General features: G+C 39.3%; 1 protein-coding gene and 2 long non-coding RNA genes across 17 annotated transcripts in view; 1 reads left to right on the top strand and 2 right to left on the bottom strand.

Annotated features, from left to right (window-relative positions):
* The window catches only part of Grik1 (glutamate receptor, ionotropic, kainate 1), a 394963-nt gene that overhangs the window by 270470 nt on the left and 98688 nt on the right, over nt 1-25805 (top strand). For all 13 annotated transcript variants that reach the window (XR_384929.4, XR_384930.4, NM_010348.4 and 10 more), the window contains 3 exons: nt 10636-10689; nt 13872-14045; nt 24336-24479. Coding sequence is in view for 11 of the 13 variants with exons in the window: in NM_010348.4 (NP_034478.2) it covers nt 10636-10689; nt 13872-14045; nt 24336-24479 (372 nt within the window). In the remaining 2 variants the exon portion in view is untranslated. The remainder of the gene's footprint in view (nt 1-10635; nt 10690-13871; nt 14046-24335; nt 24480-25805) is intronic.
* Gm33207 lies at nt 1501-10869 on the bottom strand. Of its 3 annotated transcripts, none has more exons than XR_385024.3 (3): nt 6775-10869; nt 5071-6664; nt 1501-4980 (listed from the first exon to the last, which is right to left on the bottom strand). It is a non-coding gene; the product is annotated as a predicted gene, 33207 (long non-coding RNA). The 3 variants fall into 3 exon arrangements; XR_003951874.1 differs by having other exon boundaries at nt 5071-5237; XR_003951873.1 differs by having other exon boundaries at nt 5071-10869.
* Nucleotides 14024-25805, bottom strand: part of LOC115486002 — a 91381-nt gene continuing 79599 nt past the window's right edge. The window contains exon 3 of the long non-coding RNA XR_003951875.1: nt 14024-15464. This is a non-coding gene — a long non-coding RNA (uncharacterized LOC115486002). The remainder of the gene's footprint in view (nt 15465-25805) is intronic.

Raw genomic sequence — 25805 nt, 5'->3', positions numbered from 1 at the left:
ATTGAAAATAGCCCCAGAGCTATCCGCAACATCTTTCCCCTAAATAAATGAATAAATAACTTCCATGCATCTGGTGCTTTCTATTTGACAGCGTGCACTATTCATTGGGCTAGAATTTCTTTTTATCTGCTTCAAATATCCTCACACTACAAGTGAGAGAGATGGCAGAGCTGAAACTTCAGCCAGGGCCTGATGGTCTCATTGCCTAAGCTGTTAACAACTATATATACAACAAATTCTATATACACCTCAAGGATAAAATCTACCACCTCCTCTTTAGCTTCATCACCTCATCTACAAGTAGGATTGTTGGATTCTAAGCTGACTATGCACGTGTTCAGTTTAGAGCGTCCGTATCTCCTCATCCTCACGGATTCTCTCACCAATGTTAAGATATAAAGAATTTGCACACTGTCTTGTACTTAGTAGAACATCTAAGAAATGGGAAATTAATTAAGCAATATATTATCTTTTAAGTTCCTCAATTCCTTTGATGGTCTTCAAGCCAGCTAATTGATAAGTTCATTACTGTGAATAAATTTTGACGACATAATCATGATGTATCTCAATTTACACTAACTGGATGATAATTTGTAGTATATTATACAATTATTATGGCAGTACATTCTCATTCTAATTATGTTTCTCTCAGGCTGATATTAAAGTATGTTTACAGCCCCTGAGCCTACAGTTAGTTTTAGTTATAAGGAGCAGTTCACACATATGAGTGTACTATCTAAATTATACAAGAATTAATTGACCTTCATAGATAGCCAACAATTTACTGAAAATGTACTCCATTCACCCACATTCATATTATACAAGATGCACATTTCAAGATTCTCCAAATCCTCCAAAATAAAGTATCTTTAGAAGAAGAGAAAAATGTGTTTCTACTTGAAATAAGAAGCAATAAAAATGCTATAGACTTATTTCTATGTATACTCCTCAGAAATGTATTGATGCCTCATTCCAGCCCAATCCAAATATGGCTTTAATAGAAGATAAGAATATGTCCTGGTGTTTGGGGTAGATATAGTTTAGAAAAAAATCATGCAAATTGTACTTGTGTTGTGTATATTGAGTCACATCTTAAGACTTCAGCGGCAACAGTGAACTTCAGCTTACTTTAGCATTGTAGAGATCTGCCATTCCTGAATGCGCCTTTTTCTATGTGCAAAGGGGTAACATAACATCTCTCCAATTTTCAAATGAGTATGGAGGCTAAATAAGGGGGGAAATTATGTTGCTATTCAAAACACATCTGCTTCTTCAACACTCTACAAACGAAAGTTTTTACCAAAAAGGCCCTCTCTTACAACTTCCCCACAACTGTTAGCTAACCTCTCCACCATCTGGTTTATCCTGTAACATATGAATTTTATTTCTAGTCAGGTAGTCCTTTTGGAGTGCTTTTTAAGTACCCAGTACTACACTGTGATTGGAAAGGAATAAGATACTTTTATAAACAACAGCCTAATAAATAAAGTCATCACTCAGTAGAGGATCAGAAGACTTTTTATTTTATGCCTTTATACATGAGAAGCAATTTTATGGGCTTCACATCATGCAGAAAATCACTAAATTTGACAGTGCAAATAGGGTTCTAGGCTGGTACCAATACACAAAAGATGCCGGCTGCTGGGTATTATCATCATCCACACCAAGAGTGAGTTGATGCTTCTTGATCCTGAATTTGTGTCTCTGTATCCCCCCTTAAATTATAGAATGACACTTAGTCTAAGACCTCCTCTTAGTGTGACAACCTAGGTATTTGTATCTGATAAAGACAGAACCAGATCTTTCTCTCAAGAGGGTAAAGCCAGGTCTTCCCAGTAAATGAAGGTCTTCATATATAACACTGTTCAAAATGAAGCTCAAACCAGGTCTTCATATCTGATAAATGTTGAATTGAGTCTTTAAATTTAATGAACATGGAGCTAAATCTTCATATCTGATAAAGATTAAGCCAGGTCTTCATATGTTATAAAGGTCAAGGCACAACTCCACGTCTCATGAAGATCAAAGCAGGTCTTCATATGTTATAAAGGTCAAGCCAGGTCTACATGTCTCATGAAGGCCAAGCCAGGTCTTCATAGCTGATGAAAGCTAAGTCAAGTCTTCACATATAATAAAGTTCAAAATGAAGGTCAGACTAGGTCTTCATATCTGATGACTGTTGTATTATTAAATTACCACATTGGATTTAATACCTTGTAGCTTCTCCTTCAACCTTCTTATGACCAATCATTTTATCTTCTTACCTCTTTTCTTGGTGACAAAAAAAGTATCCCATAATGCAAGCTAGAGAGTTGCCAAATAAGAGAGACTCAACCCTTTGACTATGTCTCAGATTCTCTCTTTTCTCCAGTCATCTTGTCATCTTTGTTCTGAACTGATAACTCTGAAACAAATTCCCTTCCTTTTTTCCTCTCACTCACATGCAGTCTCAAAACACTGTTCATCTTAAGTAAAACATCTGGCTTTACCCCCTCCCATGTTTGAAACCCTGAGGGTTGCTCTTACCTAAGGCAGCACCTTAATAGAATAAGACATATGACTTCATGTAGAATACATACCCTTGTCTATTTTGGCCTACTACATAACAGCATCAAGCACTCAGAAATATCTATATTCATCAACTCAATATTTTATGTTAGAGAAAAATCAGTTATGAATTTTTTTCAAAGAATGTCTACTTAGTGCAATGGGCCATGGGACCCATGATCCCATACATGCTAGCTAGGCAGGTAGGTGCTCTACTACTGACCTAAATGACAACACTAACCTTTCTTAATGAAAGATGCATACTCTAAGAGATTAAATAGCTTCTCAGATATTACCAAAGGTCTTCAAAACTACACATAAGAAAACTGAAGTTAATTAATTATAACATCTAACGAGCTGTTTTAGCCCAAATCACTATCTATCTGGATGCCTACAAAAGGTAAACTATAACCTTCTAGGGCCAGAATCTTCACCAAAGTCCAAAGAAGGCGCTCTTACAATCTAGAGACTTCCTCGGCGTCTGTGGGAAACTCAAGGGGCTCCAGTCCTACTAAATTCCAAGCCCTGTGTGTCTAACTTTGTGGTTCTACTTGGGATCCCAAAATACTCCACAAATGGATTGTTTAAAAAAATCATTGGGTTTTCTAACGGTGCTTCCTATGATCAATAACTGAACTAACCTGCTAAGAGTCCCAACTATAACCACACATGAACACCATGACTATGCCATTAGCTTCAAGTCCACTTCCTGTACATATAAATGGATGTGTTATAGCACTCACCAAATGGTAGTGATGACCCTAAGTTCTGTAGCTTAGAAACAAGGTTAAAATAAGAAAAAATTTAATTGACATAGATCAGCGGTCTCAGCATAAGAACATGTATCGCATGCAGGATATCTAGTGATTATGCATGTGTACAACCCATGCTGGGGCAGATATATCAGAATATTTAAAGATGCAACTTCACAAATGGTACTTTTTATTATTATATTTTCATTATTTAAAACAATTTTCAAATTTAAATGTATTTTGGTCATATTCTGTCCCTGTGTGATAAGGAGTCTCGCACACACAGGACACACTCGGATCCTTCTGCAGCAAAGCTTTAATGCTTCTCGAGAGAAAGATGATCAGCTTCTGGGGAGGAGACCCAGAACACAGGAAACTCAGTCCTTAAATAGACCACAAGAGAAGTTGGAGACGTGTTTCACCCTGACTGGTGAAACACGTCTGGGCTGACACCATCAGCCCAGATGATGCCATGGGACAGGCAGGGCACAAGGAATGGAAAAATACCCCAGCACATGCGCAGACTACTTGTTTACCAGTTAGAACACCGGATGTCAGCGCCATCTTGTAATGGCAATTGCAAGGGCGGCTCCTCACAATATTCTTACTTCCCCTAGTCATATTCTTATTTTTTTCCCTTCTCTACCCACCCAACTTTGTAAGCTGTTTCTTGAAAATCAAACAAAAAAGAAATACAACAATTAATCCCCTCCAAACCAAACTGTAACTAAGTAAAAGCACACCAAAAAAGAAAAATCCATTCTATATTGGTCAACTACTCCTGAACACGAGGCCTTCCCTGATGCAGTTGATATATCCAGTGTCACTCTATTAGAGAAAACTTCTTCTCTGAGCATCCCTTGCTCAGCAGGTATAAATGATAATCCAGTTGTTAACCTTTACCCTAGCACCACTGGGACTTTTAAAGTTCCTTGCTTCCTCTAAATATTCCAGGCTACGAAGCACATTACTAGGCTATGGATATTTTAGAGATCATGGTTCAGTATCCATTCTATATCTCTCCTTTGAAAGGTTATCATCAGAGAAATTTGAAGCAAAGTGCCTATCACAGAGAGCTTGTTTGCCATGTAACAGGTTCACTTTTCCATCTAAATTATGTACACTAATTTTTTTCTCTTCTATTCTTTCTAAGACATTCCTGTTCCATGTGCTTCTGGTATTTTAAAATACTTGTAGTTTAGATTCATGTCATCTTCCCAAAACTCCAGTCCCCCATCTTTGCAAGATTGCCTGTTTCTCTCTACCATCTATCACCTGCTCTGTCCTCAACCATCTGCATCCATGAGCAGCGCGCTCTCATCCTTGAGCATCCAGGTGAAGAAGTCTGTCTCTTCTAAAATACTCTCTAAAGCTTACAGAAACATCACCTGTTTCCATTCCATTTATTAAAATCCATTACTGTCAGCTTCACCTTGGAACACACCACTAGAGACAGAAGCTTAAGAAAATGTTAAGACCCAGAGACACCCCTAAGTAGTGTGGTGAGTGCTTTGTGGGATGTCTTCCTTTTCTTTGATTTATTTTGGAAGCAGGAAGAAGCAGGAAGAAACTCGGTTGACTTTGTAAATGGTATAATGTTGTTGTCAAATGGAAGCAAATATCTCTGGGCCCCCTTTGAGTTCAGTTTGTTTATAGGCACTTACATGCTGTTAGCATTTGCCTGCAAAGGAAAGATATGAAAAAATTAGAAATGTATCGACTTCAAATGGAAAATTTATCTTTTCCTTTGATGAACGTATTGGATGCTCACCTATAGGAAGCTGCGAGTTCTCATGCACTGTAATCACGGAGAGATTAGAAGAAGGCAGTTGCTTTCTGTTCTTCCTGTAACACACACAGTACTTTAAAACAATAGAAGTTTCTTAACAGATCTGGAGGTTGAGTCTTGATGGAAGGTGGAGGCAGGCTGCTTTCCTCCTAGAGGCAGAGACAGGACAATGCAGCTTCTTTCCCCCACATCTTTCTCTGAAGCCCCACAGCACATCATTGCTTACCTTTTGCCTTTGAGTATCACTTTCACCCTATAGCACTCTTGTTTCCTAAATCCAACATCCTATGATGTCTACAGTCTCTTTTACCGTACAAATAAGCATGTGAGTATGTGTTCAAGTCAGGGTGTGGACACGTGTATGAAACACCAGTCTATGTCAGAAGGAAATAGAATTCTTCCTAACCTCAGGGGCATTGGGACCTACTGCTGTTTGCTCTGTAATGCACTGTCCGTTAGGAATGTAAGTTGACTTGGTGTGGCAAAGACACTGACGACAAACATGTATCAAAAGGTTAGCTTATATCTCAGTTATTCCACTGACAGTGCAGCCCATGTACCCTAAGAACTCTTGCATTCAGAGGACTGTAGGGATGTGACTGTAAGTATCACAGAAGAAGAGAGGCACCCTAGAGAGTGAATTTTTATCTTAAAATTATTCCTCTGATACTCGATGCCATCCCACTGTGTCTGAAGATTTTTATGCAGAAAAAGCTCATTCCTGTTTGGCGGTAAAGTCCTTACTTTAGCTACAGTACACGCTGCACATTTGGAAGTTATTCATTTGAAATTATTGACTAGAAACCATGTCATGATGGCTGGAACTTCATCCTTCTATTGAGAAAACTGTAAAAAGTAGCAATATACTTCAGTTTAGTCAATATAAACTTCCAGGACATGCATTTTTTCGAGGGAAGAAGCAGTAATAAAAAGCCATATAAATATTACAAAAAAACACAAATAGCACAGGGAAACTCCAGGCTCCATTTTAGGGTTTTGCTACCACAGTTACAGTGCAATGGCCATTATTTGTGATGCATTGATTGCCCTTAATGATAGATGTTGAGAATGCATGCAAAACATTTGTGATTGCTGCCTCTGTAGCATGGCACCACTTGCTGAGAGAAGAGCAGAGTGAAGGTTCAGGCTTCTTTAAGTCTCAGAGATGTTATCGGGATGCTTGGCTCCTTCTGTCTCATGAGATGACTCTGCAGCCACCACAAACCTTCTAGCCCTGTAAATTAGGTCCTCTCCATCTAAATGTCAATTAGATCTTAGAGAACACAGGATCCTATGGACTGCTTGCTGCTCGGTGTACTCAGTGGCCATTCATCAAATGCTGAGAGCTCATCTTTGTCAAGGACAACAGAGCCACACCAAAGCTACTTATATAGAAGGTAGGTTCCCAATAGTTGCAAAAATCTCACAAGACAGCTGGACCAGTGTAACATCACCATTGTTAATGAGCATTAGCTGTGTTCCAGAGAATACTGGTATCAGTGGAATCATTAGAAATGTCCTTTTAGGATCCAAATGGCATTGAGCTTTTCTTCTGCCATGTGTTGATCAATTCTAGCTACAAATAAAAGAGGGCATAAATTGTTTTCTATAAATAAAGGTATAGCCATGTAATCTTTTTTTATCTCAGTACCATGACACAGATAGAGCCTCCAAAAAGATACATACCATCTTTCCTCCTTTTGGATTATGTGACCAAGAAAGATGGAGTGTCCTCAAGTTGCCGATATTGACTCTTTTGTCATTAGTCCTTTTCCAGTTCTTAAAATCGATCCTTAAAATGGAATATGACTTACTATGAGAAATCATTACTGGTGTTGCTGGAAAATGAAATTGGTCAAAGGACTTCCTGCTCCACTAACCGAACCCGACTAGGTTGGAACAGTCAACCACCATTCTTTGGGGGTTGGGGGGAGGTATCCAGCTCATCCCAACCATTATTATTTATTTACAGTGTCTTTATTCTATAAAGAATTGGAGCACCCCAGAAGAAGATATTTGAAACAGAGTGATAATGTTTCTTAAAAGCAATAGAGAATTGGAAGGAGAACGTTGAGAGAAGCATGAACCTGGATGACTTTTGTTCACACAGGGATGTGCACATACCTATGTTTCTAACTGACTTCTAATGGAGAGCCCATGATTTAGGCCTCAACCTTCCTAGACAGCAGAACAAACTTAACAAGATCATTTACATGACTCCTGGGTTTTTATGAAAGAAGAAAAAAGAGCTTATTCGGAAAAACAAATCCTTCTCCCCATGCTGACAATCATGCAATTAATATGCTAGAGTTAGGGAGGTGGCAAATGTCCTTATCTTTCCTGTCTTATGGCTTGATCTAGTAGACACTCCCATGTAATAACAAGGGTCAGAAAATACAATCCTGTCATAGCCCAGAGATTCATTAAACAGATTTAATGGCTTCCAATCTCATCTTTCCCTCCTTCTATCTTCTGTCCTGTGTAGCTCAGGCTACCCTTAACCTTACAAGCCTACTGCCTGAGTCTCCTGAATTCTGAGAGTTCAGCCCTGTGCTTCCATGCCTCACTGAATTTTTAGTTCTCTCTATGTCAAGGATGTGATATCAAAACCTACTTGATAATAATTCTGTTGGGGGAAGTACTATTAGAAGACCATATCAGTGTAAGCAATTGAGAACAATAAACAGTATAACTGAATATGACACAAATGATGCCACATTTTTGATCCATCATTTTTTATATGCCGGGATTGATTTAAACAGGAGGGTAAGCTTGTACTTAGCAATGATAACTTGGTGAAACATGCACATGGGTTTTAAATACAAGCAGAACTATTTCCTTCAGCTCTAACTTAGTAAAGCGAGCACCACTTATCAGTTCAGCAGACAAACACAGCATAAGAATTCTGAGAAGGCGCTCATAGAAAAATTCAGTTCTGGGAAGAACTATTAGAAAACTCTCCATGTCATGATTATAGTTTTTATTTTTATTTTATTATTTTTTTTAGTTTTTATTTTTAAAACTGACATTTACCACGATGTGACATTTTTCTTAATCCCTTACTGACTTTAGCTGAAGAACCAACACCCAAAGCAAACATTATGGAGTGAAGACAGTGCATTTATTTATAAAGCACACTCTTAGAAGACAGGACTCTGTATCCCAACCATCTCTGTATCCCAACAAGCCTATAGGCCACTGTGAAGGACTGCTGTTTAAAATACATCACTCTTGGAGCTTGTCATTTTTCATCTCTTGGAGCTTGTCATTTTTCATCTTGAAGGTGTTCTTTCATCTGGTTCTGGAATGCTGACAGGCTTATGATCATTGCCTCTGCACTTGTTTTATAATTTCTAGGAAAATCTAGGACAAATTCAGAGAGATGATATGTATCCAAACATCTAGATAGGAAGGGGAGGAGAGAACTTTGTGATACAACAAACGTCAAGAATGCCTGGAGGACCCAATTGTCCCTTCTGCAATCAGAACAGCCTGCCAGCTGCTACTCACTCTACTGCCACACCTGATTTCTAACACCAACTAACACATGGCAAATGAATATTTGCCTCCAGGAACTATAAAAACAATAATAAGATAATGACTTCAATGATTGCTTTTCTTTTTAAGAAGTGTTCATGTTCACAACAGGGGAGCAAAACCTTCTACAAAGTTCAAAAAGAGAAATTTGTCAAATTGAAAATCTATAAACTCAGGTAGAGCTATATTTCAGTTTCAATTCAAGAAATAATATTTTAAGCTCAGTATCCAGCTTCACATCTTAACATAAAATTTACACAGTTCGCTTTATACCATCTAATAGCCAAAATGAGCAATTGGATTCCGGCCTCACCCTGATAGTCCAGCTTTTTATGCTCAAATGTTATAAGAAACCTGCCTACAAGACCTCACCATGTATAGCTCTAAATGTTACTAAAACAGGTCCAGCTTTAAAAAGTCCTTCGGTGTGTCTGATCTTGTTAGCACCACAGGACCAACTCAGATACTATTAGCTAATTAATCATAGTAAGAGTTTCCTATCATTCATCTTACTTTCAGAGGATACAGTTTCACTAGCCCCTGGTTTCCATGTTAGCAGGGGTAAGTGTCTCATGAGTGAACCCACTTAGTGCTCTCTGTAAATACATTCGTCACTTCTTATTCCCTTTCATAAAAAGCCATGCCAGTTTGCGTATTTTAAGCAGAACCTCTGATAACTTATATTGTCTTTACCCATACTTTGTGAATTCATCTCTTGAATCTAGATTCTAAATATTGTTGTTCTTCACTGCCAAGATACATGTTTCCCACGGATCAGCGATGTTCTGCCACTGTACATGCTTTGAACCAGAAGGGCTCCATGAGAGTGTTCAAGAAATCCTGACTTAAAAGCCTTCAGAAGATTATAACTTGTATACAGGACTCATAAGAGGAGTCAGGGAGAAGGGCTTCAGATATGTAGCTTGTGAACTTTTTGTTTTCTCCAAAACCAAGAACCATAACTAGCATACAAGTACCTCCAATAATGCCCTGACTTAGATAATGTAGAGAACCGTTTCAAACATTTTCTGCTGCATTGAGCACAAAAGTAGATTCACTGCTTAATAAACTACCTAACTACCACATCTATGTCTCTCACATGGCTACCTTACTCTTCTCCCACAAAAGTCAAAACGATATATGCACGTTCAGGATTTCTGGAAATATAAAGATCCTAAAGAGGTAGCAGAGAATAAGTTCTAAGAGGCACAGTTTCTCTCACTGTGAAATCTTGATATGTAGTGAGTATGTGTGCGTGCATGCATTTGTGTGTGTGTGTGTGTGTGTGTGTGTGTGTGTGTGTATTATACAAACAAAAGAGGGACAAATTCGGTAAAAATTGGAGAGGGCAGGGGAGGTGGGTAAGAAGAACATCCATAACAATATGTACATATGACAATGTCATAATGATACTATTTTGTACATTAAAATAATGAAAAATAAGGAAGTATACAATAAAATGTATAACAAAATATACAATGAAATTATAATGGTTCCACTAATACCAGTATTCTCTAGAACTAAAGATTACTAGAAGTACTGATGCCAGCTAATTCTGAGATACACTAAACAATGTTGAAAGAGAGAAGAGGTAATGTGAACTTTAAGTCTGGTTCTCATCCATTTGTGAGTTCAGGAGTGTTGGGTAAGATGAGACAGAGACCGTAAGTTTTCAGAGACACATTCGGCTGTAAGTCCTCATGTGAATATATGTACATACTAGCATTGCCTTGTCGATGTACAATGACTTCAAATCTGAGAAAAACATTGTGCTAAAGACAAGGACTAAGCAACCTACATATCTAGTCTAGGTAGTTGCATATGAAAGACTAAGACACAGAAAAGACAAAATCTCACGTCATGAACCATAATCCCAAATATAAAATGTGTTGGCCAGAAACTATTCTTATATTTCATCATGAATCTGATTACTTTAATGTAAGTCCAACTGTATGTTCTGTTTCATATTATAATCTACTTCTGATTCTTTCTCCCATGTCTCTGTTGCAGATTTTGTTCATGGGCATGATGACTGAATACTATCACTACTTCTTCACAACCCTGGTGAGTGACAACCCTCAGAATGTATTCCACACATCCATTCCCAGACAGCTCCTTGTGGGTCCTAGCCCAGCTATTCTCAAGGGGATTCTCTTTATTTTCCTAAGACTCCTCTAAACCCAGCATTGCTGAGCATCAAGTCTCTCTCTCTCTCTCTCTCTCTCTCTCTCTCTCTCTCTCTCTCTCTCTCTCTCTCTCTGTGTGTGTGTGTGTGTGTGTGTGTGTGTGTGTGTGTGTGTGTTTGGGGTTGTTTTGTTTTGCTTTTTTCTTCTTTTTGTTGTTTTTACAATAAAGATCATCAATGTGTGTGCATGAGAAGAGCGATGGAATGCCATTAAAGAGATCACTTCATAGAGAAGTGCCAGCTATAATTCCTATTTCATTCCGAAGAGTGTTGAAGTATGACCTGGAATCCTTCAAGGTGATAAAGTTGCATTCCTGCCTATGTCCAGGAGACAGTGAGTTTAAGGCAGTCACCTGGAGAGTACCTGGGGAAGTTTCAACAAGTGAAGTTATGGAGGCACTGTGCACATTGAACATTCTAGATCATTAAGAAAAAACAATGGCTCAAACCTTAAGAAATCCAGAAGAATCTCTGACTGTTGAAATGGTGTGGCATTATTGATTAAAAGAGGAATTATCTAAGTCATTTAATAGAACAAAATTATTGTATAGCACTTTCTCAATTGACCTCAGAAGTCAGTCAACACAGTCTGCATATACTCTACTCTTCTGGACACCTGCAGTATAAATTTCACTTTCTTACACAAGACAACTGAATCAGCCATTTTCTTTGTAATCTTTAAGGGCTAATCAAGTATAACATACCCAGTTTTGGGGTAGGATGGTCAGTAAGTTACTCTTTTTTGTAAAACTGACAAACTAAGTTGAAGAGTATGGGGGGCCAAAGGGTTTGGAGCAAGGAGCAGAGCTTTCATTTCTCCTCTCACTTACTCCAAGCAACAAATGCCCTCGAAGCTCGCTGGGGGCTTGAAGGGTACAGAGTGCATCATGCCATGAACTTGTGGTGGGGAGGGAGAACAGGGTGAAGTACAAGCACCTACATTGTTTTGCTGATCCTGTGGCTCTGTGTTGCTGCTAACCACATCTCTTCTTCTTTCAGAATAGTGGAATCAATAAATAAATGTTTTATCTATTCACAGACGTGGCCCTTCCCTATACCCATGTAAGCCAGAATATGGCAAGGCCATGTGGCCTTGGGCCTCGGAACATTCTTCCAGCCACACTAAACACTCTAAAGAGCTAGCTTGGGAGCCATCTCAGAGACTCATCCCTAGGATCTAGGAAAACTGGTCCGCAATAGATGTTATAAGCACATTGTACAATTTTTATTCTGGTCCACTCCTTGCTCTCCAGATCTCCTCATTCTGCATTCACAAGGGATGTCGCAAATCAGACATGCAAGTGCTACATTCTGTCTTACATAGAAATCCCAAGTTATAGGGCAGCTAAACTCCACATACATTTAATCTATTCATTATATGGGACTAAGCACATGTGCTGGAATTTTCTGTGACTAAATAACTTTCCCTCTAGTCATTGAATGTGCTGGAAAGATTACTTACCCAGGTCTTATTCTTCATATTTGCTTTCTGTCTTCCTACAATTTGATCTTCATTCTGTCCTATATTGCTTTCAGATTCTAGCCAACTTTGAACATTAGCATTAATGAAAAATTTCAACAGTAAGTTAGTGCAAAGGAAATACAGATTTTTATACACACACACACATATTCACATACATTGTGTATGTTATAATGTATATATTATATGTTTAAAAATTGGTATAGGGCTGGAGAGAAGGCTCAGGGGTTAAGAGCACAGACTGTTCTTGCAGAAGACTCAAGGGTTTGGTTCCCAGCACCCACACTGGGAGGTGGGGGACTCACATGCCCTCTTCTAGACTCCACATACACCTTCGTTCAGTTGCACATAGCCACACACAGACACAGACACTTAGTTGAATTTAAAAATAATAAAAGGACCAAATCTATATTAAAAGACAGTATAGCATTCTTGATCCAGATCTGTCAGTGCAGGGATGTTCTATTACAACTCTACTGCCCAGTCCACAGTTATCTTGGGAATGGTCAGCAACTAGAAGACATCTTTAGAAGAGCATGTCACACCTTCTGCAAATGAAAATCAGGAAGGAATGTGTGGCCACTGCCTTCAGTAACTTCTATTCTCCCCATAGCTGGACCATGTCAGACTGTTTCAGAAAGCAGTTTCATTACTAGACAATGTCTTTAAGAGCTTTTTTTCTGTTAAGTGTTATTTTGACTAGTTTGTTTTCTCTCGAATGTGGAATATTTTTAGTGGCATGATTTTATGCTAAGCTCTTTATATATAAAAACTGAAATGATCATTCTGCTTTAACTATGTATCCACTGATAACTCTCTGGCTTACATTCAGCTCCATCCATTCCAGGAAACACTGGGGTGGGTTAGGCAGGTTGTCTGAGACACTGTCAGAAAGGAAATGAGTCTCCTGTACGTTTCCACATCCCACAACCACGGGGTCCAATATAATCTCCTTTTAAAGGCCGTATTCTGAGCCCTTAGCCACTGACTATTCTTTATACTCTTTTTTGAAAGGAATAGGAGTTGTCATCAGGGAGCCACAGGATGCCACTTTTCCCTCCTAGAAGTCTCCTTTCTTCACATGCATATGCAATTTCCACATTTCACCTCAGCAGCATGGCCCAGAGCAGCCTGAAGCTGCAGCTGTGCTGAGGGGGTCTGCGCTGCTGCCATTGCCCAGGCCTTTCTTTGTGGCCTTCTCCCCAACGCATACTTTTCTTCAGCTGTGAAATGAAAAAGCACAGAGGCAAAGAGACAGGAAGAACTCACCCAACTCCTCAAAGACTGTATCCTAGGGAGAGAATTCTTAACGTTCAAAATCATTTCTCAGGTCCAGAACTAGATGACTTGTTGGTAAATTCCTCTTCTTCATTTATCCCAACTTGGCGTTCTTTCATAGGCAGGACATGATAACTCCCTCATTTGTGTTTTCACCTTTTTATTGCTTCTGTAATCGTTGGATTCTTTTTTATATCAAGAACACCAATATCTTAATATTAATTAATATCAATTAATTAATTTTTATAAATTAATTAATTAATAAAAATTAATTTCTACTTTTCTTTTCATAATATTGCACAGGACTTGTTTGCTTTGGATCTGGAACTCTACAGGTACAGTGGTGTAAATATGACTGGATTTCGGTTGCTGAATATTGACAACCCTCACGTGTCATCCATCATTGAGAAGTGGTCCATGGAGAGATTGCAGGCCCCACCCAGACCTGAGACTGGTCTCCTGGACGGCGTGATGACAGTGAGTAGTTTGATTCTTCAAATATGATTTTATTTATTGTTTGAGAATTTCATGTAAGTATGCAATGTTTTTTTTATCAAATTCCAGACACTGTCTGCCTCCTCCTCCACCAGACTCCCTCTGCCTTCCTCTCTACCTGGAGGAGGATGGCAATGTGGGCAGAAAGATTGTAAGAGACAGTGAATAGTTTTAATGAAATCTCACGATCATGCTTTACGCTATAGAAGTGAAGTAAGCCTCTGTGCCTTTAATCTTGTAAGTGGTATTATAACATATACCTTGAGAGAGAATGCGCAAGAGATGAAAGAGGCTTATTATCTATTTTGCAAATGTGTGTATGGCTCTTATCAAAAGCTGTAATCTTTATCATTCTAATTGCACTTGTCAAAAACATTTAAGTTGCTATCATCATTGTGCAATTTTTTAAAAAGAAGCTGGACCAAAAGAAAAGTAAGCAGAGAATGCTCACCCACAGGAGCGTGTTTCCAGGAGGGATGCAGAGGAGTACGAGACATCCTAGACCTAAGAAATTCCCAGACCTGCAGAAGCAAGTGTAGACAAGTACCCGACCCTCACATGGCCTATGGGGTCACATGCTTACCATCAGACCTGCAGAAGCAGGTGTAGACAAGTACCAGACCCTCACATGGCCTATGGGGTCACATGCTTACCATCAGACCTGCAGAAGCAGGCGTAGACAAGTACCAGACCCTCACATGGCCTATGGAGTCACATGCTTACCATGAGACCTGCAGAAGCAGGTGTAGACAAGTACCAGACCTTCACATGGCCTATGGGGTCACATGCTTACCATCAGACCTGCAGAAGCAGGTGTAGACAAGTACCAGACTCTCACATGGCCTATGGGGTCACATGCTTACCATCAGACCTGCAGAAGCAAGTGTAGACAAGTACCAGACCCTCACATGGCCTATGGGGTCACATGCTTGCCATCAGACCTGCAGAAGCAGGTGTAGACAAGTACCAGACCCTCACATGGCCTATGGGGTCACATGCTTACCATGAGACCTGCAGAAGCAGGTGTAGACAAGTACCAGACCCTCACATGGCCTATGGGGTCACATGCTTACCATGAGACCTGCAGAAGCAGGTGTAGACAAGTACCAGACCCTCACATGGCCTATGGGGTCACATGCTTACCCTCCCAGCTGCAAATGGGGCCACATCCTTACCATCTCAGCTGCAGATGGGCACCCTTCTGCAGGTGCCAACGGAGCTTCAATCCAGCGATATGTTACTCGTGACACAGAGGCCACATCTGTCTCTTCTCAAGTCAGAGGTAGTCTCTTAAACAGACACTTGCACACTGCCTCATGAAGGGCTTAGCTTCGAGGCGGCATCGTTTGTCTCACGCTGTCAAAGGCATCAACCCTCACTGTACTGCTCTAATGAGGCTCCCTGGGGGATGAAGAAAATAGAAAGGAATAATAATATTTTTTAAAAACCCACCTTGCTTCCTATGTAAGAACAGTACTACTAAGGGGGGAAGATATTGGGAATGAGAGCAGGTAATAGCATTTTAAATTGGTGTAATATTTCAACCTCTGTTCCCATCATCCAGAGAAGCACTCTTGCTTTTAAGATGCAATTTCCTGACAACTGAGAGGTATCATCTCACTGAAAAATGAACTTCGAACTTCCTTTCTCTTTTTTCCCATGAAGAACAAATGAAGGAAATAAATGCATGAATTAAGTGTTTCTGGATGGGTCCGTGTTCAGAGCCCCAGACTGTTTTTGCAAGCCTGAAACAACACTTAAAACACACAGTGAGTCTGGGTGATGATGAAGGAAAGTGTGGTGGAACAAATGAGCCTTAGGTGATTTGAAACAGTGCTTTGAATAAAAATTAGTGGAGAGTAGCCAGAGAGGTCCTAGACTTCAGGAATAGAAAGAGACTGTCCTTCCCTTGTTCCAGCAAGGTTTCTAGCACAGGATGATGTAGCTATCCAATGTCTTACTTGTGCCCAGTGTGCAGCAATAGGCAGGACGAGCTGGAAGCTGCTTTCCCACAGTTCACAGGTTCATGCCAAGCACTGATTATCTTTCATAAGAATGGCTCAATTCACCCAAACCAAAAGGATCAGTGTATTCCCATTTATGGAACTAATAGAATAATTTATATAGATTGAATAAGATGAAAACCAAGGAACATGGAAAATACAGCTGTGAAGTTTTCACAGATTGTTTTTGCTGGCACAAGATAACACTGCTCCCTCGTCTTGCCAGTCTCCATAGCTAATGGCTCCCCCAATGAGCAGAAAGAATGGTAAAAGCTGGGAGCTGGTAGAAACAAGGTCCGTCTAAACATACCCACCCTGACTGAGAGGTTTCAGACTTGCTTATATTGATGATGATGATGATGATTAGGAGATAACTTAGTGGTGATCTTCTGCATATATGTGTGAGGAACTGAGTCTGAATTCCAAGAACTTACATTAAGCCAGGGCAGTAGCATGCATCTATAATCTGAGATCTCCTATAGTAAATTGGGAGCAGAAAGCAGTCGAATTCTCAGAGGCTCCTGGGCTAGCTATCCTGGAGTTTACAGCAGCAAAAAACAAAAAGAAGAAGTGTCTCGAGCAGGATAGAGAGTAAGAACAAACATGGGAGATTGGTCATCTTCCTTCCTCTATATGTGTACTGTACATGCACAGAGAGAGAGAGAGAGAGAGAGAGAGAGACAGAGACAGAGACAGAGACAGAGACAGAGTCAGAGTCAGAGACAGAGACAGACAATGACAGAGAGAGACAGAGAGACAAAGAGAGAAACACACACAGAATTGTTTTGATGAAAAGAAAAGTAAGGAACTACAATAGCAGAAGACGGCATGTATGATAATATTCTTTGAGGGTGTTTTAGTCTAAAAAACTCTAAGAAAAGATTTAAAAAATAAAAATGTAGGTAAATCAAAACACATTTTCCCCATTATATTATTTTCTAATTCTTATATGCTCACATCTACAATCTATAAATGTGTGTGGCACATGTAAGACAATGCCTATAGTGGAATCAGGCACTGAGTCGGGGAGAACATACACGAGTTCAGAGAATACATTTCTATTATTCCAATGGAATTGTTTATAATCACCTACTATTCTAGTTGTTTTTCTCTTGAAAATGCTTTGTTAAATTTTGTATGCTGTTTTGCAAGCCTGAAACAACACTTAAAACACACAGTGAGTCTGGGTGATGATGAAGGAAAGTGTGGTGGAATAAATGAGCCTTAGGTGATCTGAAACAGTGCTTTGAATAAAAACTAGTAGAAAGTAGCCAGAGAGATCCTAGACTTCAGGATGCTGTAAAAGTGGGTACAATAACTATGCCAGGACATGCCACTTGAGCAAGCAATAGTGGTAAAACACGAAACCTACTCAAGGTGGGCAAAACAGCCATGCAGATTTTGAAGATAGTTTTCAGAGTTAAATTTGCGAGGCCTAATTTCACCCAACATTTATCCAAAGATTCCACATGGAACTTCTCTCCTTCTGCTTTACCTGAATGCGGCTCATTTAGAGACTAAGTCGTGGGGAGATAGAGGGATATGTACTAGGATGGTCAGTGAACCAATTGAGGTCAGGAAGAACATACCATTTCCCAAATTCCAGGTCCAATGCTATATATTTTAACCTGCCTCAATTTAAATATCTTCTTTGCTATCCCAAAGATAAAAACCACTGGCAATGTGTATTAGAGCCTACATGTTTACTTATTCTTCAATGCAAAGTACTTGTGGCCCTAGCCTCCTGCATCTACTACTATCTAGGCTACTTAAATATCTCTTCATTATCAAGGACTTCTGTGCACTGAGTTCTAGTATGTTAGCTATCTCAGCTGTTCTCTTCATCCTTACCTGTTTCAAATTTCTGTCTAACCTGTGTATCTTCTTGTGTTATATTTTGGTTTGTTAGATTAGTATCGTCCTCTATGAGAATACAAACATTTAGACAGAGATGCTTTCTGTTTCTGTAATATGCTCTATCCCAAGCATTAGAAAAGGCAAGGTACAATAATAAAAATGTATTTAGTAAAATAATTTATGCAGAAAACACATGTAATTAAGATTCTACCAAAACGGATGTTTAAATGAAGAATAGTCAATATAGCCCTGAAATATTTCTCCGAAAAGCCAAAGTTCTTACAAGCAAGAAACATGCCTTATTAATGAAGAGGAAAGTATTTCACAAGTTTTTATTTTATAAACTACCACTATTAATGACATTACTATAGTAAGTGCACTGATTAGTTTAACATGACACAACCCAGAGTCACCTAGGAAGAGGAACTTACAAGGGAATTATTAGCTCAAGTTGGTGTGTGACATGTACATAGGGAATTTTCTTTACTGTTTATTGATTTAGGAAAACCCAGCCCACTATGGGCAGCACCATTCTCTATGCAGAGATACCCTGCCCAAAAAAAAAAAAAAAAAAAAAAGGCACCCGAATAAGCAACAAAGAAGGCAATGGGCCACATATTTATTCTCTCAGCTCTTGATTTTGTGGATGTGATCCTTATTGTTATTGCCTTGACTTCCTCAAGATAATGGACTGTAACCTGGATTGCAAATAAATTGACTTTTCAAGAGAAAAGCAGCTAGAACAGTAGGTGATTATAAACAATTCCACTGGAATAATAGAACTGTATTCTCTGAACTCCTGTATATCATCCTGATGTTCTCCCAGACCCAGTGCCTGATTCCACTATAGGCATTGTCTTACATGTGCCACACACATTTATAGATTATAGATGTGAGCATATAAGAATTAGAAAATAATATAATGGGGAAAATGTGTTTTGACTTACCTACATTCTTATAATTCTTTAAGTCTTTTCTTTGAATTTTCTACACTAAAACATCCTCAAAGAATATCATCATACATGCCATAACACATCTATATCTGAAAATAGAGAAGTCAGTCATACCCGAGTTCATCTTAGTTGAATCTAGACTTAAAAACAGATTTAATTTAAAAAAAAAAAACTACTTTAGGAATTGAGTTAACAAAACTTGCCTAGCATAGGTCAACCAGTGGAATGTACTATCAAAACCCATCTGAAGATTGTTTTTAAGTATATTTTTCAACTGGAGTGTTAATTAGCTTACTGAAGTCTAGAATGGCTTGTGTAAAATGCACTTTGTTTCTTTTTACTTTTACAATTTCCCCAGCACTATAGGCGCATTTGGAGGAGGGGAAATGTCCCATATTCAAACTATTTTTTTCCTGATTATAGACTCTAATGATATATGTTAGTTATTTCTGTTGCTATGATAAATGAATATAACCAAGACAACTGAAGGAGGAAAGAGTTTATTTGTCCTTACAGTTTTAGAGGGATAGTCAATGATAGTAGGGGGAGGAATGACAACAGACTACTGGAGCAGGATGATGAGAGAGCACAACTTTAACTACCAACACCAAGCAAAGAGTGGGCTGGATGTGGAACAAGACTATGAATTCTTTTCTCCAGAGTTGTACTTCCTCCAGCAAGGGTATACTCCCTCACCGAACACTGCCACCAACTGTGGACCAAATACCTGAGGCTTAACCATTCAAACACCCAGTAATGACAAGAAGACAGAAACCACAGAGCCAGGTCTACCATTCTCCTTCCCAACTCACACAGTACTCATAGTGTAAGGCAACGTCAGGAGCTTCAACCTGCCCTCCTACATCTAGTAGTTCTGTAACTATGGTCCACAGGAAAGACATCTTTGGATAGCAAAGACTATCCAAAGACTCCTAAGATAAAAGATACCAACTGGATTATTAGAAAAGGCAGCATTTTCCTTGATAATGGAAATCAGAGTTTAGGCCTTTCTAAGTCCATTTGCTGGTCTGTAAATCTGTATAATACCAACACAGTGTCATTCACTAAACATATTAGATAACATAACAATACTTCTATGGTACAGGAATAATTTTACTTGATAACACTGGATGGTTTTAATCAATAAAGGAACAAAGATCTGACATGCAAAGATACAGCCAACCCTTATCCTGAACCGCTTATTAAAAAGAAACACTATGAGATTATAAAGAGTATTATGTCAAATGAAGTGTTAATTAACACATCAAAAGTTTGTTCCTCGAGAAGCTAGGGCAGAATTATTGTATTATTTATTTATGTTCTTATTTATTCATGAAGCACATTCTTAATTATGCCAGTTGCTCAAGGTGAATCCTTACCTGACATTTTTTGACCTGGTATAACTAAAGGCATTTTTCATGGTATCTACTTGGTCTACTCTTTCCTTTATTTCTCCTGGTCTCTATTTCAAGCAAACAATTATTCATTGAAACTCAAGTTATAGCCACCACTGTCAAGCCTTCAGTGAACCTGCTGGAATTTCTTTCCCACCAACAGAATGTTTAGACTGCTCGAGCTGGTCTTTTTGCCACCTTCTTAAGTCCATCTCCAGATTCCACTCACCAACAGGGCATTCTACCTGCTGCCAGCTCAGTGCCAGTGCAAATGAGCAGTGCCCTCTCCAGCACTTGGGGATCCCTAGCAGCAGCAGCATCCTTTGCACCGTCACCACAGTTCCCATGGACAGTTTCACCAATCCTAACCTTACCGACGATCCTCTCCAAAGGCAGAGCGTAATTAGAAACATATGCCTCTTGCCCATTTGCTCTCCAAAAACAAGTTTTCTTCCCAGCCTCCCAATCGGTGACACAGTATGCCAATTGTCCTTGTCTCTAGGGTGATGGAGCATCTCATTGGTTTATGTTGGCAGTTACCACCGTGTCCTGATGCTTTGTTATTTGTACAAAGAACACTGAACTCAAATAAGATGCTATATTTACAGTGACCAATTATTATAGGGAAAAATGAATAGAAAGACAAATCAACAAAGGAAAAAGTCACACAAGGCAGAGCCCATAAAGGCCTGGGCTTTTAAAGGTGTTATATACCATTGGCACATTCCAGAAAATGCGTAACTCACAGCAATGATGTGTGACTATTCCTGTGAAGTGTTGCCAACCAGGAAACCCACACAAGCATTGGTGTCCAGGATTATTCTGAGAAGTGAACTCCATAAGCACAGAGCACCCACATAATTGACCTTGGTCTCCAGTCCTTCCACACCTCAAATTGATACAGCATAGCCCAGCACTGCAGAACAACAAAAGACAACATTTATCACATTCATATTTTTAGAATAAGTGTTGCATGGCCCTAGACTCCAGAAAATATAATCAAAGATATTGTCTCACAAACCAGGCACGGACCAGTACTTCCTTTTGAAATGTACAGGACTTGAACACCTCCAAATCCACTGAGTTACTGAGTTAACCCTTTACTGAAAAATGTTCCAATAGCGAAAACATTATGAATTTCTTATGGGAGGCCAGCTTTCTGTATGCCTATGTTGTGGTGAAAAGATTTTCTTGGGAGCATTGAGAAATTTTCCTTTACCCAGGTTGTCAAGATACATTATAAGAATCAGCAGTAAGGGAAGACTAAAGTGAAATAGCATCTTCTGCATAGGAATGGCTGTCTTAGTCAGGGTTTCTATTCCTGCCAAAACATCATGACCAAGAAGCAAGTTGGGGAGGATAGGGTTTATTCGGCTTACACTTCCGCATTGCTGTTCATCACCAAAGGAAGTCAGGACAGAAACTCACACAGGGCAGGAACTTGGAGGCAGGAGCTGATGCAGAGGCCATGGAGGGTGCTGCTTACTGACTTGCTTCCCCTGGCTTGCTCAGCTTGCTTTCTTATAGAACTCAGCCCATGGATGGCACCACCCACAATGGGCCTTTCCCCCTTCATCACTAATTGAGAAAATGCCTTATAGCTGGATCTCATGGAGGCATTTCCTCAAGGGAGTTTCCTTTCTCTGTGATAACTCCAGCTTGTGTCAAGTTTACACACAAAGCCAGCCAGTACAATGGGTGATTGTATTCATGAATTGACAGTAACTGTAGCTCCCTGAATAATACTTACACAAGGTCAAGCCAGTTGTCTCCCACCACAAATGGGTTTATGCGGTCCACCATTATCTGAGGAGCTACTGACACTTCATGGAAACTAATGGGAGAAAGTCCGTTTTCTTCAGGGTCTGGCCTAGTATAGACAGTCTGTGCCCTATACCCATGACCATATGAACATCAGTAACTGGGCACAGTGGATTATAAAAAAGAAATAAAACACTTATGAGATTGGGACAAGGAGATGAGAAGGTCTGGGTGAATCTATAGGAGTTTAAAAAGTATATATATGATCAAAATACATTGCATGTATAATGAAAATCTCAAAGAATAGATAAGCTAATGTTTATATGTTTCACAAAGACATATCATACATAAATGATATGTTTGCAGTACTGACATGTAACACATTGTCAATATTTTTTAGCCTTTATCAAGCTACTATTGTATCATTAAATAATTGGACAGAATGAGGTCACAGATTGTACCACCAACTTTAAGGATTCAAGTGTTGGCTTTCTCTCTATTAGTTTATAGATACCATTTAATATCTTAATTTTCTTTCCACAAAGAAGGAAAAGGATGAAAAGGGTTCTTGTTTCCCAAGGATTCTGAACAGGGACAGATGTGTAGCTAGTGCTTAGGAAATGTCCACTCTTACTACAGATTCCATTTCATAAAGTCAACCTGTCAATAATTCACTTTCTCCAGTCTAAATCAAATATGGATAGCAGAATGGTGAAAACCATAAGGCAAGCAGGGGCCTAGCCTCTGTCCTTGTAAGAGATTAGCAGAGTAGATGTGTACCAGCTAACGTTCACAAGACTCTGCTCTGTCACTGATAAAATGGATTATATCAATCCTGAGTCAATCAAAATAAATTGTGAAAGCTCAACCAACCATCACCGCGTATCAACCTCACCTTTCTGTGTCAAGAACATAAGTGAAAATATTTATATTAAGTCAAGGTATTCTATAGTTCATATAAAAGTGTGTTTGTTTTAAGGTATGAATCAATAATAACTCATGCTGTGACTGTTGATTAAACTATGTTTCTGTAGCATAGACTGTACTTACAGTTTCTGCTTTGAAGTCACCCAATTTGTCTTTAATTAAGTGACAAGTCTTAGAAATCAATTGACATTTCCATGACTGAGAATGTACAGAATAATATGGGTTCAAAATAAAGTTGTTTTTTTTTTTTGCCTGAAAACTGATGAGATGGAAGTGTCACATTTATCACTTTGTGCTCTTCCCAGCTCCATCCTGACATAATTAACCTCAAATGGTGAAAGAGTCAACTAATTGCAGACATACATTTTTTTTTTTTGCTAGAACCTGGATTCTAGGTTTAACTCTGTCAATTTTCCAGCTATACCCATACATGCCTCCATAAATCAATATGTTGCCTGAGGTCAGCTTTACACATAATAAGTAGCTTTATCTATGGGTTCTGCTTACTTTGGAGAATTACTGAAAATTTCAAATGAGCTAATATATTTGAAGTTGCAAAGAAAGCCCTCCAGTAAAATATGAGGGTATTATGAGATTTTTATCCCCCAAAACCGCAGGGCAGTATACTTGACAAAATGCTACGAGTATTATATAAAATTTAGAAAGTGAAAAGAATTTCATGAGGGAAAAAAGCAAAAGATCACTATTCCCAAAGAGCAGTAACTAACTTCAACCTCTTTTCCTGGTAACTCAAGGAGGCAAGTGCTGGCTTATTCTGGTCCATGAGCCTGTACCTCAGAGAGCCTATGAGCTTGTCATTGACCTTCATATCATGACTCTAACTTCCTTCCTCAAGTCTGGCCAATGTAAGCAACAACAGGAGCATCATTAATAATGAAAGAACCTATTGGCTCTACTAGTAAGAATTTGTTCTCTATGAAATACGAAACAAGACATAAGAAAGAACAAACGAAGGAAAGAAGGAAAGAAGGAAGGAGGAAGTTGCTGAGCAACAATATCTGTTTTGAAAGGATGAGTCTTAATAAATTTGATCTCAAGGTAGTTGACCTAAACACTAAGCTTGGCATAGAAAAATAGTCCCAAAATATATTTCTGGAATACAATCATTTGAAGTCTATCTGAGTTTTTATTTTGCTTTGTTTGTAAGAACTCAAAAACAAATGTAGGATTCCAACCTACCTCTGGAGTATAGAGTTTTCTTTTGTAAAATAATAGCTGTTGGTGACTAAACACTGTTTAGCTGAAGAACAGAAGGTCTTTAAGATCAGACAAACAGCAAGGAAGGAATGTCGGGAACATGGGTAGAGGAACTAATGAAAACTGAACTGATGGCATGGTGCTTGTTTTTCTCCATAGACTGAAGCAGCTCTGATGTACGATGCTGTGTACATGGTAGCCATCGCCTCTCACCGTGCCTCTCAGCTGACCGTCAGTTCCCTGCAGTGCCATCGACATAAGCCATGGCGCCTAGGACCCAGATTTATGAACCTCATCAAAGAGGCAAGTGTAGATTCCTCTTCACCTATTTCCTTAGCACCACTCAATGTGCCTATTGGATGTGTTTCTGGTAGCATGGTAATGCTAATGGAGGAGCAACCACTGCCAGAAGACCTCAATGTCAGAAATTTGCCTATAGGAACCATCCTGTATTTTCCAATATGTTGCAGTATACAAACAAGCTACTAGGTCCTAGTGCTACTAACTCTCCTTCATTTCAGCCATGCTTAAACTACACTGTGCTGTCTACACATAGGAACTTACACATATTGAATCATAAGGCATGTTAGTTCCCACCTCATGAGTCTTTGTAGCTTCCCACTGCTTAGGCTTTTCAGCACTAAACAAAGGACCTCTGTATATTAGTGTAATTTCCCCTTTATTAATGAAAGAAAAAAATATGGTTCTGTTCAAAACTTGCTCGCTGTTCTACATGTTCTTTAAGAGTACAGGATTTTTAGGAAGAGATTGTTTGTTACTAATATTCAGGTATTAAAAGCTACGCTTTCCTTATCTTGTTCTTTGGTACAATTTAAATTCCCTTTCCAAGACTCTTGAGAATCTCAAGACTCTTAAAATATGTGTGCCTTTGGATTATCTTTGAGACCAGCATGCACACTTACATATTTATAGACTTAACAATATTAAGAAGAAGGAGGAGGAGGAGGAGGAGGTGGGGGAGGGGGAAGGGAGGGAGGGAGGGAGGGGGGAGGGAGAGGGAGAGGGAGGGGAAGGGGAAAAAGGGGAAGGGGAAGGAAGGAGAAGGTGGAGGAGGAGGAGGAGGGGAAGAAGAAGGAGGAGGAGGAGGAGGAGGAGGAGGAGGAGGAGGAGGAGGAGGAGGAGAAGAAGAAGAAGAAGAAGAAGAAGAAGAAGAAGAAGAAGAAGAAGAAGAAGAAGAAGAAGAAGAAGAAGAAGAAGAAGAAGAAGAAGAAGAAGAAAAAGAAGAAGAAGAAAGAAGAAAGAATCTTGAGGGCCAAACACCTGACTGAGTATGAACACTATCCCGTGACATGCTCCAAAATGTTCTCCGTGGGATGCAGAGGTTTTTATTCTCCCACCAGGAGTAGATTTTTCCCCACACATTCTGGAGAAAGTCAGAATGAGGCAAACCTCTAATTGAGAAGCATATAAAGGGGCACATTACAAAGGGAGAAGGCTGACTGTCTCCTGAGGGAAGCTACCAGTTTGGGGCTAGATCTCTGCTCATCTCCCCAGCACCCATAGGGTACCTCTCCCGCTGTTCCATCTGCTTCCCCTCATAGGCCAACTCTAATTCATAAAGGTAAGGACCATAGAGAGGGTGTAGGTAAGAAATAAGACTCCAACCAC

This window comes from Mus musculus, chromosome 16 (assembly GCF_000001635.26).
Source record: "Mus musculus strain C57BL/6J chromosome 16, GRCm38.p6 C57BL/6J".
NCBI lineage: Eukaryota > Metazoa > Chordata > Mammalia > Rodentia > Muridae > Mus > Mus musculus.
The sequence above is the reverse complement of the archived record's forward strand: the minus strand, read 5'-3'. Positions and strand labels throughout refer to the sequence as shown.